The sequence below is a fragment of the Balaenoptera physalus genome (genome assembly GCF_965194825.1).
Source record: "Balaenoptera physalus genome assembly, chromosome: 5".
Classification (NCBI taxonomy): domain Eukaryota; kingdom Metazoa; phylum Chordata; class Mammalia; order Artiodactyla; family Balaenopteridae; genus Balaenoptera; species Balaenoptera physalus.
The window spans coordinates 132,163,223-132,180,403 of NC_138884.1; the positions used below are offsets into that span (position 1 = coordinate 132,163,223).

Here is a 17,181-nt window from a genome sequence, read left to right on the forward strand (position 1 = left end):
TTAAAGTCAATTTATATTTATTTTTAATAGGTATCTTAGCTATACAAAGACCCATCATTTATTTGGCATTCAGGTGCTAAATTAAAATGCAAAACTTGTTTACCCTTATTTTAAGAAATGTAGTAATCAGACAAAAAGAAAAAGAATAGAAAAGTTATGGTAATTAAATATTGTTCATGAAACTACAAATGTAATGGCTTGATTGTCCTTTATCTTTTGTCACTAGTCCTTTAAAATATGACTATTCATTGTAATCATCTTTCAGACATTTAAATAAAATAATACCTACCTAGTATTTATTAGTTAACATGTGCCAGGCAAAGTGCAGTTAATGGAATATTTACTATACTGTTTGAGTCTCACAATAATCCTGAGAGCTTAGGTTTTATTGTCCCCTATTACAGATGAGAAAGAAATTTAGAGAGATGAAGCAAATTGCCCAAAGTGATACAGTAACTAGTGATTTCATACAAAAAAAGTATGAAGTTTTTAAAACACAGAATACAGAATTGTGTATATATTATGATCTCAATGAAAACGCATGCACAGGCATTTGAAAGACTAGAAGATACTACACCAAAATACTAAAAATGGTTACTTTTAGGTGTTGGGGAAATAGGTAATTCTTATATTGTCCTTTGTAATTTCTTATAGGCTGTACTTATATAATAGCTATCCTCATAAACATATGAGGTGGGAATTGCTATTATTACTTTCATATTCTAACAGCTTGACATAAGTTTTTCATATATGTAACATTTTCCAAATCTCTGTCCTCACTATCTCACATATTTAAGAATATCTTAACCTATTTTATATTTTTTTCAGTAGTTTTTGTATTAATTTGTGTGAAGACAGATATGTCTTTAGACAAAGACTCTGTTTTTTAGGATACTTTTTTCTTATTCCTCTTTCTAGATTAAAAATATTTGGAGATATTATTTCACTTACCTTTGTGTGCTTACAGTCTCTAAGACAAGTTGAGCACATAGAAGACATTTCCCAAAGTTTATTGAATTTCTTTCCCTTGTAAATTCCAGCCACGGTACAGTAATTGGAAACTAATTCCTTAATTTTCAAATATGTATTTTTTTCTCTTTTAATGTAACTTTCATTTACACAGTTGCCCAAGTCTGAATCCTGTTACCCTTGATTTCATTTTCTTTTTTTACCATCTCCTCTCCAAATCTAATTAATTATCAAGACTCATTGATTAGCCTTGTTTAATATAGTTTTTATCCTTTTTTGTTTTCTCCATAGCCCTACTGCTACTATAGTAGTGCAGATTACCACAGTCTCTTATAGGAATTACTGTAGAAGCCTCTCCTCCTCACCCTCCCAATTCTAATCCCCACTCTACTTTATAAGCACACTGGTCTTCCAGTAGTCTGATCATGTCATTTCCCTGATTAAATTGCTCTCCATTGCTCTCAGGATAAAGTCTAAATTTCTTGATGTTTTATGAGTCTTCAAGGTCTGATAGCTCCATATGCTGGCTAACCTCTTTTGTTTCTACTCCTCTTCTGGCTCTCTAAATTCTAGCCATACTGAATTACTTTTATTTAATTCTCCTAATGTATAATGCTTTTTTTACCTTTGTCTTCTCCATGGCATTTGCTGTTACTTTCAGCCGGCTAATTTCTGTGTTTATTAGATCCCACCTCATATGTCACTTCTGAAAAGCTTTTCCTGACCGTCCATTTAAACTCTGTGACTACCCTTTTAGCATATACCAGGCTTTATAGTAGTTGCATAATTATGAAAGTGTGCCTTTTTAAGGAAATATTCCATCAGGTCAAAAACTCAGTATGGACAGGAACTATTTTGTTCCCAGGAACCAGCATCGTATGAAATAGGCATTTAGTCAGTATTTAATAGATTGATTGATGTTTCTGCAGATGACTTTGCCTCATATTTTCCTGAGAGTCTAGAGACCTTCTGACATAATACCCTTAGCTCCCTGCTTTCCTGCCAATCTTAAACTTTTTATCTTTATCTTTTACTCTCCTTTCCTATCACTGCTTGGGGGGATAAATACTTAACTGAAATATAAAGTGGAAAATATAAGTGCAGTAGAAGTAGAGGGGTATTAACTATCTTTCAAGAAGTTTAGTGGTGAGAAAGGAGGAGATATAATATTAGGTAGAAATAATATCAAAGTAAGGTTGTTTTGAAGGATAGGGAGAAACAGGAAATATTTGTAGGCTGAGGAAAAAATATAGTGAAGAATATAATTAAAGTAGGAATAGAAAGAGACAGTTGGTGAAGCAAGGGCCCCAAAGGTCAGGAGATAGGAAGGGGGTAAGATTGTTTCACTTTTCTGCTGGTTCTTACAGCCTTCAGGGCAATGGACCAACTCCTCAGTATAGACTACTATAGTGTCCATGCAGTGGCATTGGTGTTTTGGCCTGTTCCATGTCCAGTGAACACTCAGTTTTCTGGCAGGAGCATCTTAATTTCTCTTGAGGAACACGCCTTCTTCAGCTCTCGGTCCAGCTGACACTGTTTGCTACTATTCCCTGATCCCTAACTAAAGAGATCACTTTTTATGATATGGACTTCCTTATCTTTTATTTTGGTGATTTCCATGTGTGTTTCATGGAGGTGCTTCAGGGGTTTAATATCTGATATTAGGTTCTTTTAAATGACTCTTTTTAAAGATTTTTTAAAAGACTGATTAAAAACCAAACACACTCAAATGTATTAAATACCAAGTTTTATCATATTGAAAATTATCAGGTTGTATTGCCAGGTTTATTTAGTTTCATATATATCTGAGAAAAACATTCTCCTAGCCATTTATAGGCATATCATTGAATTTTGTTTTAAATGCTATTAATTAGGAAGGATATAGTTCTGTACTGATCTTGAAGAAAATTTTATCTGTATGTATGCTTATTAAATTAGCTTAAGTAAATAATCTGCTATAGTACTCAAGGTATAACTCAAACATGCTCCAAGTTATGGAATAGCTGTTCCTCATGGAGCATGTTCTCCAACAGAGCATGCTGTTCTCATTGTATAGGTATAATAGTTGCATAGTAACAACTGAATGGGTATCATGCAGCATCATAACAATAACATAGTATCATTTTAGTTCTTACAAGTTGCTTCCCTGACTTCTGTATTTATGATAGTTATAAATACAGCTTTTATCCATTATATATAATATATACATACTGTCCCTCTCTGTATGCATGTATGCATGTGTATGCATGTATGTGTGTATTGTATGTATGTATATATGCCACTCTTAAAAGGCATAAAAATAAACTCTACTGATTGAAATAAACCACTATCCAGTAACCTCATTGCCAAATCTACTGACCATTTCTTTTTAATTCTCTCTACTTTCTGATCTATTAATTTTTAATAGTTGTTGACTACCCTCCTTAAAAATTTCTTCCCAGAATGTTTATTTTCATGAGAGGTATGCTAAAGTATTTAGAAGTGTCATACCTGCAGCCTACTTTAAAAGGTTCAACAGAAAATTTAAAAATTGATAGTGTCTGGCCTTACATTTAGGTCTTTAATCCATTTTGAGTTTATTTTTGTGTATGGTGTTAGGGAGTGTTCTAATTTCATTCTTTTACATGTAGCTGTCCAGTTTTCCCAGCTCCACTTATTGAAGAGGCTGTCTTTTCTCCATTGTATATTCTTGCCTCCTTTATCAAAAATAAGGTGACCATACGTGCATGGGTTTATCTCTGGGCTTTCTGTCCTGTTCCATTGATCTATATTTCTGTTTTTGTGCCAGTACCATACTATCTTGATTACTGTAGCTTTGTAGTACAGTCTGAAGTCCGGGAGCCTGATTCCTCCAGCTCCGTTTTTCTTTCTCAAGATTGCTTTGGCTATTCGGGATCTTTGTTGTTTCCATATAAATTGTGAAATTTTTTGTTCTAGTTCTGTGAAAAATGCCATTGGTAGTTTGATAGGGATTGCATTGAATCTGTAGATTGCTTTGGGTAGTAGAGTCATTTTCACAATGTTGATTCTTCCAATCCAAGAACATGATATATCTCTCCATCTGTTTGTATTATCTTTAATTTCTTTCATCAGTGCCTGATAGTTTTCTGCATACAGGTCTTTTGTCTCCTTAGGTAGGTTTATTCCTAGGTATCCAAAAATGGGCAGAAAACCTAAATACCTTGTCTATTTAGGCAATACAGATTGCCAACAAACACATGAAAGGATGCTCAACATCACTAGTCATTAGAGAAATGCAAATCAAAACTACAATGAGATGTCACCTCACACCAGTCAGAATGGCCATCATCAAAAAATCTACAAACAATAAATGCTGGAGAGGGTGTGGAGAAAAGGGAACCCTCTTGCACTGTTGGTGGGAACGTAAGTTGATACAGCCACTATGGAGAACAGTATGGAGGCTCCTTAAAAAACTAAAAATAGAACTACCATACAACCCAGCAATCCCACTACTGGGCATATACCCTGAGAAAACCATAATTCAAAAAGAGTCATGTACCACAATGTTCATTGCAGCTCTATTTACAATAGCCAGGACATGGAAACAACCTAAGTGTCCATCGACAGATGAATGGATAAAGAAGATGGATGTGGCACATATATACAATGGAATATTACTCAGCCATAAAAAGAAACGAAATTGAGTTATTTGTAGTGAGGTGGATGGACCTAGAGACTGTCATACAGAGTGAAGTAAGTCAGAAAGAGAAAAACAAATACAGTATGCTAACACATATATATGGAATCTTAAAAAAAGAAAATGGTTCTGAAGAACCTAGGGGCAGGACAGGAATAAAGACGCAGACGTAGAGGATGGACTTGAGGACACAGGGAGGGGGAAGGGTAAGCTGGGACGAAGTGAGAGAGTGGCATGGACATATATACACTACCACATGTAAAATAGATAACTAGTGGGAAGCAGCTGCATAGCACAGCACAGGGAGATCAGCTCAGTGCTTTGTGACCACCTAGAGGGGTGGGATAGGGAGGATGGGAGGGAGACGCAAGAGGGAGGGGATATGGGGATATATGTATATGTATAGCTGATTCACTTTGTTATAAAGCAGAAACTAACAAACTGTTGTAAAGCAATTATACTCCAATAAAGATGTTAAAAAAAAATAAAAATTGATAAAGTATGTGTGTTTTTGTGTGTATTGTGTGTGTGTGTGTGTGTGTGCGTGTGTAGAGAGAGAGAGAAGGAGAAAGTGAGAGCACGTACTAAAGCAAAAGTGGTAAATATTAGAAATTGGTGAATTTTGGTAGAGTATATATTCACTTATGGTACTGATCTTTCTTCAACTTTTGCATGTTTGAAAAATTTCAAAATTAAGTTAAAAAGTAGAAGAAAAGGATAAAGGAAAGATCAGAAACACCAGAGAGCACAAGCAGGAACTACACCTCAGGGTGTGACAACTCTGCTGCACTTCTGCCTGTATCAGGCCTTGGTTATACGAACACAGTCACCTTCTACGGTAAACAGTCACTTTGTTCTTACTGATGCTAGCTGGATGTTTTTAGGGCCGTAAGATCATGTGGCCCTAATCTCAAGTTTAATTTTAATTTTATTGATTGGTGAAATCAGAAATCAGTTAGGAAAAAAAAGTCAAAATAAAACCCAAGGCTAATGATGCTGCAAGGAAACATACATGTATCGCTCATGCCATTAAAATAGATGAAGTGGTTGGGATAGCAAACGGGCATCATGTATTATGAGACCTGAAATGTTCATGCCTTTTAATCCAGTAATCTCACTTCTCAAAATAACTCCCAAGAAAGCAATTTAGAAAAAAATAATTAAATCTGAGCTCAGGGTTATGGTTGATAATACAGAATTCTCCTTGTTCTGTGAACAAAAAACAAAAACAATAGAATGCCCCCCAAAACCAATGCAAGTTCATTTGGAAAAAGTAATCTTTTCCTGATAGTAACAAACAAACAAAACCCTTCTCTTTTTTGGGTTTGTAGATTGTTTTCTGACTTTTCTTCCTCTTTCTTTTTTTTCCTCTTCCCTCTTAAATGTAGGTAGCATCCATAGACCTGCCTTTCATCCACATTTCTCTTCTCATGGTTGACTACTTTAATTGATCTCATGGTGTCTATTGTTTGTATGTAGATATCTCAAATCTAACATTTCAGCCCTATTCTCTTTCCAGAGCTCCATTTGTGATATATGTTCAACTCTGTTTGTGATGTATATTCAACTGTGAATGTGTGCAATTCTGTGTATCCAAAAAAACCATCTTATTTATTTTCTCTCCTACTGATCATTTTTTCTGTGGTCTGTATTCTTCTTATCAGTCCATCTTGAAACCTTTAGCTTCAGATTCTCCCTTTCTTCCTCTGCCTTCAAAACCCTCAGCTGTAGACCTGTAGTATTTTTCTGGTGTGTCTTCATCATCTCCATGTGGTTACCCTAGCTCAGTCTTCCTTTTTTTTTTTTTTTTTAAAGGATGTTTGTGATAGATCCTTAATTGTTCTCCCTGCACTTTCTCTCCTCTCTGATGAATCTTGTCAGAGAAGTCTTTCTGAAGCACAGATCAGACCATATCACTTTCTAGATTAAAAACCTTCAAAGACTTCTTACGAATAAACAGGTTCGTGAACTCCATCTAGTCTTCAGGGTCCTCCACTGTATGGCTTGAACTTACTTTTCTATTTTTATTTCCCTCCCTTAAATCCATTTTGCTCTCATCTTCTTCATACTTCCTTCTGAGCTTTTCATAATTTTTTGGCCTCTACCTGACATTGTCCCTATTTTCACATTTCTGGATCTCATCCATGCTTCAAGAGTTGGCTTTCAGATTTGCCTTCCAGCTGGGAATAATCTTTTCTTCCTGGGAAGTCCCAAAGCCTTTTTCTCTTTCTTTGTTACTGTGGTTAGTATGCTTTCCATTGTACTATGGTTATTTATGTGCATGTTACTGATAGTTGTTAAGTTCTTTAAAGTTTGGATTTATGTCTTATCTATTTCCTGTGTACACTATATGGTATGTAGTTCTCAATGAATATTTATTAAGTAAATAATATCTAAAGAGCTATCTTGTTTGGGGGGCCTTCTGGGGGGAACAAAATTTTGAGGATTCTTTATTGATATATCAAAGGCAGAAAAGATTACATGTTCCATAAGGACCTACAGAAGTATATTTAAAAGTAATTTTGCTAAAAAAGAAATATAAGAACTTAGATATATAGATGAGACCTTGGATCACTGATTCAAACCATTTTCAAACAGATGAAAGCTACTTTTTACAGCCACGTAGAATAGAATATAGACTTACCAGAATGTTCAATCGTTTAACCAGTTACTTATACAAGTCTTGGCAAACAGAAACATTTTGTTTTTCTTTAGTATTTCTATAATACGCAGCTCACATTTCATAAACTCCTAATTTACTTCTTGATGCCGTTGAAATTATTTTTAGGAAATTATTGATTCTTAAATAGTTCTGTTTCCCTTCTTGCATATATATTTTAAAACATTTTTATCATTTGTTTGTTTGTTTTGCAGGTATCCTGGTCAGATATAGGAGGACTGGGAAATATCAAACTGAAGCTGAAACAAGCTGTGGAATGGCCCTTGAAACATTCAGAGTCTTTCATCCAAATGGGTATTCAGCCACCTAAAGGAGTTCTTTTGTATGGGCCTCCTGGATGCTCTAAAACAATGATTGCAAAGGCTTTGGCCAATGAGAGTGGGCTGAATTTCCTAGCTGTAAAGGTAGGGTGTTAAATTTTTTAACTGCTACTCTGTCTTCTAGGCACCCCTGTCCAATCCTCTGATTCCTACCCTTAGGAGAGTATAAAAGGCCTTCTTAAGGAGTAGTTGATTTTTATTTGAGATTGATGGCAATATAATATAGGGAGATGGGAGATAAATAAATTATTGCCTATAATCAGCAAATCATGGTTTAGTTTCTTGATTCTCAATATTTCTTATACACATGTGTAATAGAAACCAGTTTTCTTTAGTTTCTTTAGTACATTTTTAAATTGTACTAATCACTTTTGTTTAGCCAAGACTTAATTATAAATTTGATTGAATTTAATAAATTTAATATTTACAAACACAATATTTTAAAAGAAATCAAACACCTTATATGGTACAAATCATTTAAAAAAAAATTCATTATTTATTTGGCTGCGTCGGGGCTCAGTTGCAGCACACGGGCTCTTTGTTGCAGCACGTGGACTTCTCTAGTTGTGGCACATGGGCTCCAGAGCGCATGGGCTCAGTCGTTGTGGCATGCGGGCTCTCTAGGTGCGGCACGTAGGCTGTAGAGAGCACGGGCTTAGTTGCCCTGCGGCATGTGGGATCTTAGTTCCCCAACCAGGGATCAAACCTGTGTCCCCTGCATTGGAAGGCGGATTCTTAACCACTGGACCACCTGGGAAGTCCCCGAAAATAAATTTTTTAAAAACACTTTCCCAGTCAGAAGATATATATACATTATTTATATTCTGAAACACACACATGCATATTTTATTTGTTTACTGCCCTGCCCTATTACTTGGGATAGATTATCTTACCTGATATGTAGTTTTGCATTTACTATAGGACTAGATATTAATTTTGTTATTAACTTCTGTGTAACATGATAATATATCCATTTACTAAATATATATATATATTTTAGTATATATGTATATGTATATATAAAACCTTAAATCCATTTCTGTAGACTTTATCACAAAAATACATATTTAAATATGTTAACTATCAAAGTCATTTCAGAAAAGGTACATGATAATTTATTTTGATGTTGTCAGGGAATATTTTTTGTAATAAAGTATGTTTTTTTAATCTTAAAACATTGAAATCATTGGCAGGTTGAACGTATAAAACTTATTTCAGAGTGTCAGTCTTTTACTTTACTGTTGACCCTTGAACAACGTGAGTTTGAACTGTGTGGTTCCACTTATATGTGGATTTTTTTTCTATAGTAAAACTATAGTATTACATTATCTGAGGTGGGTTGAATCCGTGGCTATGGGGAAACTGTGTAAATGGAGGGCCGACTCTAAGTTATACTAACTATAAGTTATACTAAGTTATACTTAGATTTTTGACTGCATGGAGGGTCAGAGCTCCTCACCCCCGCATTTTTCAAGGATTAGCTATACTTAAATTTTCTGTGGAATGATATTTAGATGTATTTAGGCTATTTGCTTTTTAAGAATCAGTATCTTCACAATCACTAGTGTTTGCCTGTTTTTTATTATCTTGTAGAAGATATTGGATAGGGATTTGGGGAGGGGACCATTTTCACTATGATTAGTTATGCTGAATCATGACCATAGTTTTAAAGGTTGCAGTTTTAAATGTTGGAGTAATGAGTGATCTTGAAATGTCCAGAGACGTCTTGATTTCTCTTTGGTCCTTGTCCTCTTATCTTGTGGTAGTGGAAATGGTCATTTTACTGGCATTTCCTACTCTTTTTTTTCTGTCATCTCCATTTTTCTGTGCCTGCCTTCTACAGTGTATATTAATAATTGAATTTTTCCTGTCTACTGGAAATCTAAAACTTATTTAATGAGGATTTAGCTCACAGTTATTTACACTTGAATGTCAAGGAAGAAAGAGCACATATATTTCCTTACAAATTAGTATCTCACTCTTTTGTGATCCAAGATAACAGTTCCAGGTGCTACCAGGACTGCTTTCTGGCCTATCCTAGGATTACTTAGAAATATATTTATTACTGCTTTTGCATATGAAACCTTTCATAACTTTACAGTTTCACCTTTGTCTTTTTTCATGATGAGAAAATGAGGAAGACTCTTTTTTCATGTAAAATAGCCAACTATGTGTTAACTTATATGCATCTTTCATTAACTATTTAATTCATTTAGGTCACACACAAAACATAAGTGATGTTAAGAAATTTTCTTAATAAATTGAGTTTGTACTTGCTTAGGGATTATTACATATCCTACTTACTAATTTTTATTTAATGTGGACTTTTATTCATTATACAATTTAGTGTACTTTGACAGTATTATTCAATTATTGAATCTGGGTGGAGGATATATTAAGTGAACAATGGGTGTTCATTTACTGTTCTTTCAACTTTTCCTATGTGTTTAAAAATTACAAAAGGAAAAGTTGGGAACACGCAAAAAAATTTGCTTTTCTATGCATTTTCATTGGTCCTTTCATCTTGGTCTGATTAATGCTTATGAGAAGAGTTAAAATAGCTATATCATACCGTTTATGTATGAGGATATCAAGTCAAAGAAGTTAGGAATTCATATTGTGTTCTTTCAAGTTTTATTTTCCGACAAAGAAAAAGTTGTCTTTTGTTTCCAACATAGATATTTGTTTTCTGTGGGATTTAAGTGTTATAATTAAATTTGAACTTTTTGAAATAACAAATCTCACACATTTTGAAAGTGATCAGAAAAAAATAGGTAGACTCTGGTATTGAGAAACACAAGTGTTTTGGATGTATTGAAAGAATAAACTCCCTAACACTTTTTGCAATGGTGATTACCTTTAATTCCGAAGATAAAGAATTTTAAAACTTTAAACATTTCTTTCTCTGAGTTTATGAAAGAACCCTTTATCTTCCCCTGTGCATCTTTTCTAAACAGTGATTACAAGATTTATATTCTACTCAGAGTTAAGACTTCACCTTGGCTTGTGTGGGCTCTTAATATCCTTTGGCATCTGTATGTATTTTTGTGCAGACTGTAGCACTTGACATACGCTTAAGTTTAGTTTGTCATCTGGGTCAATTACGTCAAAATATTTTCCAGTTGAAATTTCCTCTCTGCTTCTCGCTTGCTTTTTGTCTGGAGTGCTACAATAGATTAATTACCCTTGAATGGCTGGGCTGCTTTACTTTATGAAGAACTGTTACTGATTCTGGAAGAAGGGTGATTAGGCCTCTGACAGGGATTTTCAGCAAGTCCTTTATTAGCTGTATTGGCGAGTACAAGAATGTAATGAACTTAGTATATCCTTAACTTTTGGGGGAAACGTTTTCTGACACTTGTCTCAGAAAGGAATTGTGCAAAATACATCCCATTTTCAGGAAAAACCTGTATTTTATTGAAAGCAGTGCACAATTCAAAATAATTACTATTGTTTGTTTAACCAGATCCCCTACTATTCTGTTACCAAAAGGTACAAGATAATTTGAACTTTGTAGGTTCCAAGTTCATCTTTAAACTTTTTTTAAAAAAATTATGTGGGCTAGTCTATAAATCATAGAGCTTTCATTTTGCAGATATTGCGTGGAAAACTGCATAGATACCTCTTTTACATACTGAATGCTTTAAGATTAGTTTATAAGATTCTAAGGATAGTGATGTTTAAGAAGGTGAAGTGACTTTTCCAAGTCAAAGTGGTGGTAATGGAACTGAAATTTGATCTCAGGACTTTCTGACTCCAGAGTCTAAGCACTAAACCCCACTGTATTATACAGTCTTCCATTTTCCTTTTTTTTTTTTTTTTTTAATAAAACTAGTTCCCAGTGCTTTTTTTCATTAATTACACCAAATTACTTGAGAAGGTAGTTCAGGCAGTTTCTGTGGGGCAGGTTCAGAGATGTGGAAAGATGTTTCTGGGACCTAGTTTAAAAAATAATTTTGTTTCTCTCAGACAAAACTGAGGAAAATAGTATGGCTTTGGAGTGGAAGTTAATTGAGTTAATAAGAAAGGGTAAACACTGCCAAAGAAACAGGAACCTGATGAATTAAATGGAAGTGTAAGGAAAAAGACTAGTGGTTGAATAATGTGAAGCTTGAAATTTACCTATTACTATATAATTTGTGCCCTTGAGATTGAGTGTGTTACAATGAAAAGAGCATTAAGCTAGGATTCAGATAGCTTTGGTTTGATTTCTAACACTAGCACTTTTTAGCTCTGTAACCTTAAATGCGTTCTCTAAGACTTAGTTTTTTCATCTCTATAGGCCTTTTGAGAGGATTATATTTAAAACGTAAGTGAAGAAGTTTTAGAGGGCATGACTACTTAACTCTTAAGTGTGGGCTGCATATAGTTATGACTTCCTTACAAGAGGGTTCCTTATGGAGAGGAGGGAGGGGCAGAGTTACTTGATAGTGGAGAAGCCTACCTCAGCCAGTTTATCATGGTTAGCGCCGATTGGTCATGTTGTTAGTATGTACCCGTGTATGATGCGATGAGAATGGTCCTTTCTTCCCAAGGTCTTCCTCCCAAACACTCCTAATCCATGTCTACCTATGAGAAAAACATCAGGCAAACCCAAATTGAAGGACGTTCTGTAAAATACCTAACCAGTACTCCTGAAACTGTCAAGGTCATCAAAAATAAGGAAAGTCTCAGAAACTGTCACAGCCAAGAGGAGCCCAAGGAGACAGGACAGCTAAATATACTGTTGTGGTTTCCTGGATCAGATCCTAAAAGGACATTAGGTAGAAACTAAGAAAACCTGAATAGACTGTGGACTTCAGTTAATAATAAAGTATCAATATTGGTTCACTGTGACAAATGTATCATACTATATTATATATTAATATATGTTAAGAATAGGGGAAACTGAGTGTGTGTTGGGGTAGGGATGAGTATATGGGAACTCTTGGTACTGTATGCTCAGTTCTTCTGTAAACCTTAAACTTTACCAAAACAAAAAAGTCTGTTAATCAAATAAGAGTTCTAAGGTCAGTATCAAGGCATACATATTATGTCTGGATTCAGTGAATGTAACTGAAGTTGAAAAGGCCAGCTCAGGACGTCCCTGGCAGTCCAGTGGTTAAGACTCCAGCTTCCACTGCAGGGGGCACAGGTTCATCTCTGGTTGGGAAAGTTCTGCATGCCACGCAGTGCGGCCAAAAAAAAAAAAGCCAGCTCAAGTGTTCTGTACTGCACTGTACGTGATGAGTGGAATGCAGGGAGGGAGCGGAATCGCAGGGAGATTGTCGATTCCTGGGGCGAGGGCTTTGGAGGAGACCTTTCCTATTCATCACTCCTCTGTTCATGTTCCACAAGATAGTGGAAAGTGACTGAGAAGAGCCCTGAGAGGAAGTTGGCTGGAGAAACTGGGTTTGAGGCTACCCTGAGCTTGCCTGTTTTACTGCAGTTCTGAGTTGAAGCCTATAAAGGTGTGTTGGTTCTGGCCCCAGGCCCCAACATTATAAAGAATACTTTCTTTTAGTGTTTTAGTTATTTTTTCTTTCACCTGGGTACAGCTTCTAATTTAGAGTCTCACTAGGAACTATGTCCAGTTTCATGCCTTTTGTGGACCCTAACTCTTTATTCTCCTTCCACAAGTTTATTGCTATTTGGGCTCATCTGGAGTCTGAAACCTTTTGAGTTTCTGTTTAATTTCCGTTAGGGTTTTTTTTTTTTTTTTTTTTCAACTTAAAAAAATCTTAATGTCTCCAAATAGTGTTGTCTTATGTGCCCCATACTCTTAAGTTGACAGTTATTAGCATCCATGTTAAATAAAGACATATAGTTAGTTTTATCAATGTTTGAATGGCTCTTAGGGAATAACTAATAATTATGTATTTTTCTTAGGACAAATAGAATAGTTACTGTGCCATGGTCAGTATCACAAAATTATGTAGAAGTTAGATTGAATTTACTTAAATTTTGTGCACCATATAAGCTGACATGTTAAATTTGAGACATCATATATTAAAACCGTATATGTTAATAAATTTTTTTTTGAGTTGGGCTTGTATCAGATTAATGTCTTGACATGAAAGTATTCTATAACATGTGGCTAAAAGTAAAAAATGACAATATATATAACAAATAATAACAAAACCTTTAGTATTTGGAATCTAAGAAGACCTAGAGAAATTTAGAAGGAAAAGAATGCTTTTACACTTCCAAGAAGTTTACTTAATAATAGAACATTTTGTTGTTGTGTCAGTTTAATTTTTATTTGTGGATTTCAGCTGAGAGAGATTAGTTATTTTTTCCTTCTTTTAAATCTCTTCTGAATGAAATTTAATTGGGGTTGAAATAAATATTACAATTTCATGTCTATAATACTTTAAAAATATTTGTAAATGTTTTACTATTGCAACAATAACTCAAATGTATATTAAGCACCTCTGTATGTCTGGCACTATACATGGTAAACAAAGTGCATTAGATGGTCTCCTTGCTATCTGCCAACTCATGATTTAGTAAGAAAGACATTTGACTAAGCAAGTGATATAATGAAATGGATAGCATTTAGAATCTTGATGATTAATTGTATGTGAGAAATGAGAAAGAAGTCAAAGGTGATTAAAATTTTTACTTTTAATGACTGGCAGATGGAAATACCCCAACTCTAGGAAGAGTTAGCATGTGAGGAGGAAAAGTAGGTTGGAGGTGGGAGAGCAGGTACCAGATTGGTATTTAGATACCTGGAGTTTGAAATGCCTTTAGAACAATATGGCAGAAATGTCCAAAAGGGTGTTGATTACGAGTTTGTAGCTCAAGAGAAAGGTCATTTCTAGAGTTTAAAACATGGAAGTTGAGACCTCGTGTTTAAGATTGTGCACAGTAGTCAGTAAAGGAGATTGAGAGTCATGAGAGTGGTCAGTAATAATATAAGGGATTTTTCTGGGGGGGTGTGCACAAGCAAACTTTATAGCTAGCTTAACTGTAGTCAGCTTGGTGCCCACAGTGTAAGTTCTGAAGAAATGTGTCATTTTCTTTTCTTGAATAAATGAATTGTCGGGAAGGTTTGTATTATACTTTTTGAGAAAACAGCTTGAATTCTGTTTCCTTCTCTGCCAGACCCTCTCACTTTTTAGGGGTTTTTACTTGCCCACGGCATTTCTTGCCTAGTACTTAATGCCTGTTTTCAAACTCTTTGAAGTGCTTTCCCAAAATGGCCTTCTCTGAGTGCTGATGCTGTACTTTTTATTAATTTTCAAGATCCTTTACTCACATTGCATATATATAATTCTATCTCATGTGACTTTGGGTTTTTATGAGTTTATTCCATAACATTTAACCATAGTTAACGCTTGGGTTAACTTGCCTTCCCTAGACATTCTGGAACTTATAAAACCTTGATTTGAATTGTAATAGCCAAAAGCAACAGGCAGGTGTCAGACACATTTAAAAAGCCCTGAGAAGACTGGAAAAAACCCAGTAGTGATTAAAGGGGCAAAATTGCAGGAGCATGAGGTATAAATATTGTACTCGAATTTATGACTGATACGGTGTAAAATACTGAAACACAGTAAAAGATAAGTCAGGTTTAGTTTTCACTAGATTTAACAGAACAGTTGGACAAATTTTTACATGTTTTTATGTAATTTTTGTTGTTTTATAAACTTGAACACTTGAAATCTTGGTCATGGAAAAATTAAAAATAACACTACCCCAAAACAAGCCAATTTATGGTACTTAACTTACTTTTGGTGGTTTTCTTGGTCACGCTTATCAATGAAGCACTTACCTAGGCAGGCGAAATGTGGCAGGACTAACATAACATAGTTATTTTGGTAAGTAAAATTAGAAGAGAAATAACCTTATCAGGTTTCATCAACCTTATCTATTCTAGGGATTCATGTATTATTTTTTAAAAGAGTTAAATAACTTAAGAGCAAATGTGGGATTCATAGACCATACTATATGTACCTAACCCTTATAATTAGATATTAATGTTCTCTTGTCTATAATGGTTATCAATAAAATCCTTATTTTCAAATTGACCCATGCTAGCAGCCATTTATTGAGAGTTAGAATTTGCCCTTGCCACTTGATCTCTTCCCACAATACCTTTGAATTTGAATTGCTGGTACCATGTACAATCTTAAGTGGACATTTCCTTTGCTTTTTTTTTTTTTTTTTTAATTTTATTTTTTTTTTAGAACTTGGAAAACAGAGGACATCATAGTTTTTAGAAAAAGTAGTCTGGGAGCTCAAATCCTGTATTCTTGTCATCATTTCTGTCATTTAACTTTTCTGGGACTTCTGGCATTTCACTTAACTTCTTTGGGCTTTGTTTTCCTCAGGTTTTAAGTGAGATAGGTTAGAGTAAATGATTCTCCTAAACCCCTTCCACGAATAACATTCTATGAGTAGCTCACATAACGCTTATATTCTAATCTGTTGCTTATCTTTTTTGCCTGTTGGTGGCTAAACTATTCACCTCAGAGGAGTGTTGTAAGCAGTAAGGAGATAATACATATCAAGTGTTTAGCAAGATTTCATAAAATTAGCTGATGCAAGTTGCAGTTTTCCTCTGTTTTTAAGAATTGGAATATATTTGACCTCAAATAGAACAAAAAAGTATGGCAGCACAGCTTATGATCCCTTAAGTTTTCTGTTAGTGTTAGAATAAAATGTAGTATATATCTTTGAAAGTGATTTTAATCTTTTGTAACTTGTACCAGAATACAGTGGTTTTTGGCAATTTGAACTTCAAACTCAAAATAACCTTCCTTGGGGATGATATTGCCTAGACTTCATATGGAATTCTGGATTTATGTAACATATCAGTTCAGCTACTGGGGTTGCATTTTAAAGCCAGTCATCCAGGTAGGATTCCTCAGCATGCAGTTCTGTACAAAATCACATGTTCTCTAGAGGCCTTGCAGTACTTTTCATTACTGCTATGACTTGTTAGTAATACTTGACTTGAATTATTCTAACCCAGATTTTCTTCACAGCGCTAACTTCTTAGGTTAGATTTTCAAATCTGTTTGATTTTTTTTTTCTTTTCTTTTGTTTTTGGAGAAAAAGCACTGTTTTGTTATCCACGGGTTTTTCGATATGTAGCCCACCTCTACGTAGTAGTGGAATGGCCCTTCATTGTTTAAGGCTGTAGGCCATATTTTCACATTTTCAACACAATATTGTCGGTTTGCCTATACATCAGATTTTAAAAACATGTTAATCTTTCTGTTGTCTTTAGCAGCATATTGTGTTCTTAGATCATGAGATGATGATCATAATCTTGTACTTTCCAACATCGATATTCAAGTCATCTTTTTTAGAGTCAGCTCTATGGAGAACAGTAATCATTTTTCCGGATTCTCTAACCACTTTCCTTCAGTTAAGCCAGATAATTAGAAGGCAGTATATATGTATTAAGTATATTGCCTGCTTAAGGAAATGTCTTCATTGGCTTACTATTTTTATGTTACACCATTGACTTTTATGGAGAGTTGCTAGAAGAACAGTAACAGTAATACAGAGTTTGCATGATAATAAAGTAACAGTGACACCAGCAGTTTCCTTTCTGATTT

At 34.7% G+C, this 17,181-nt stretch overlaps 1 protein-coding gene across 6 annotated transcripts in view; it reads left to right on the forward strand.

Annotated features, from left to right (window-relative positions):
• The window catches only part of AFG2A (AFG2 AAA ATPase homolog A), a 331,452-nt gene that overhangs the window by 69,497 nt on the left and 244,774 nt on the right, over positions 1 to 17,181 (forward strand). For all 6 annotated transcript variants that reach the window (XR_014263917.1, XM_082462783.1, XM_082462781.1 and 3 more), the window contains exon 11: positions 7,502 to 7,711. Coding sequence is in view for 5 of the 6 variants with exons in the window: in XM_082462783.1 (XP_082318909.1) it covers positions 7,502 to 7,711 (210 nt within the window). In the remaining variant the exon portion in view is untranslated. The remainder of the gene's footprint in view (positions 1 to 7,501; positions 7,712 to 17,181) is intronic.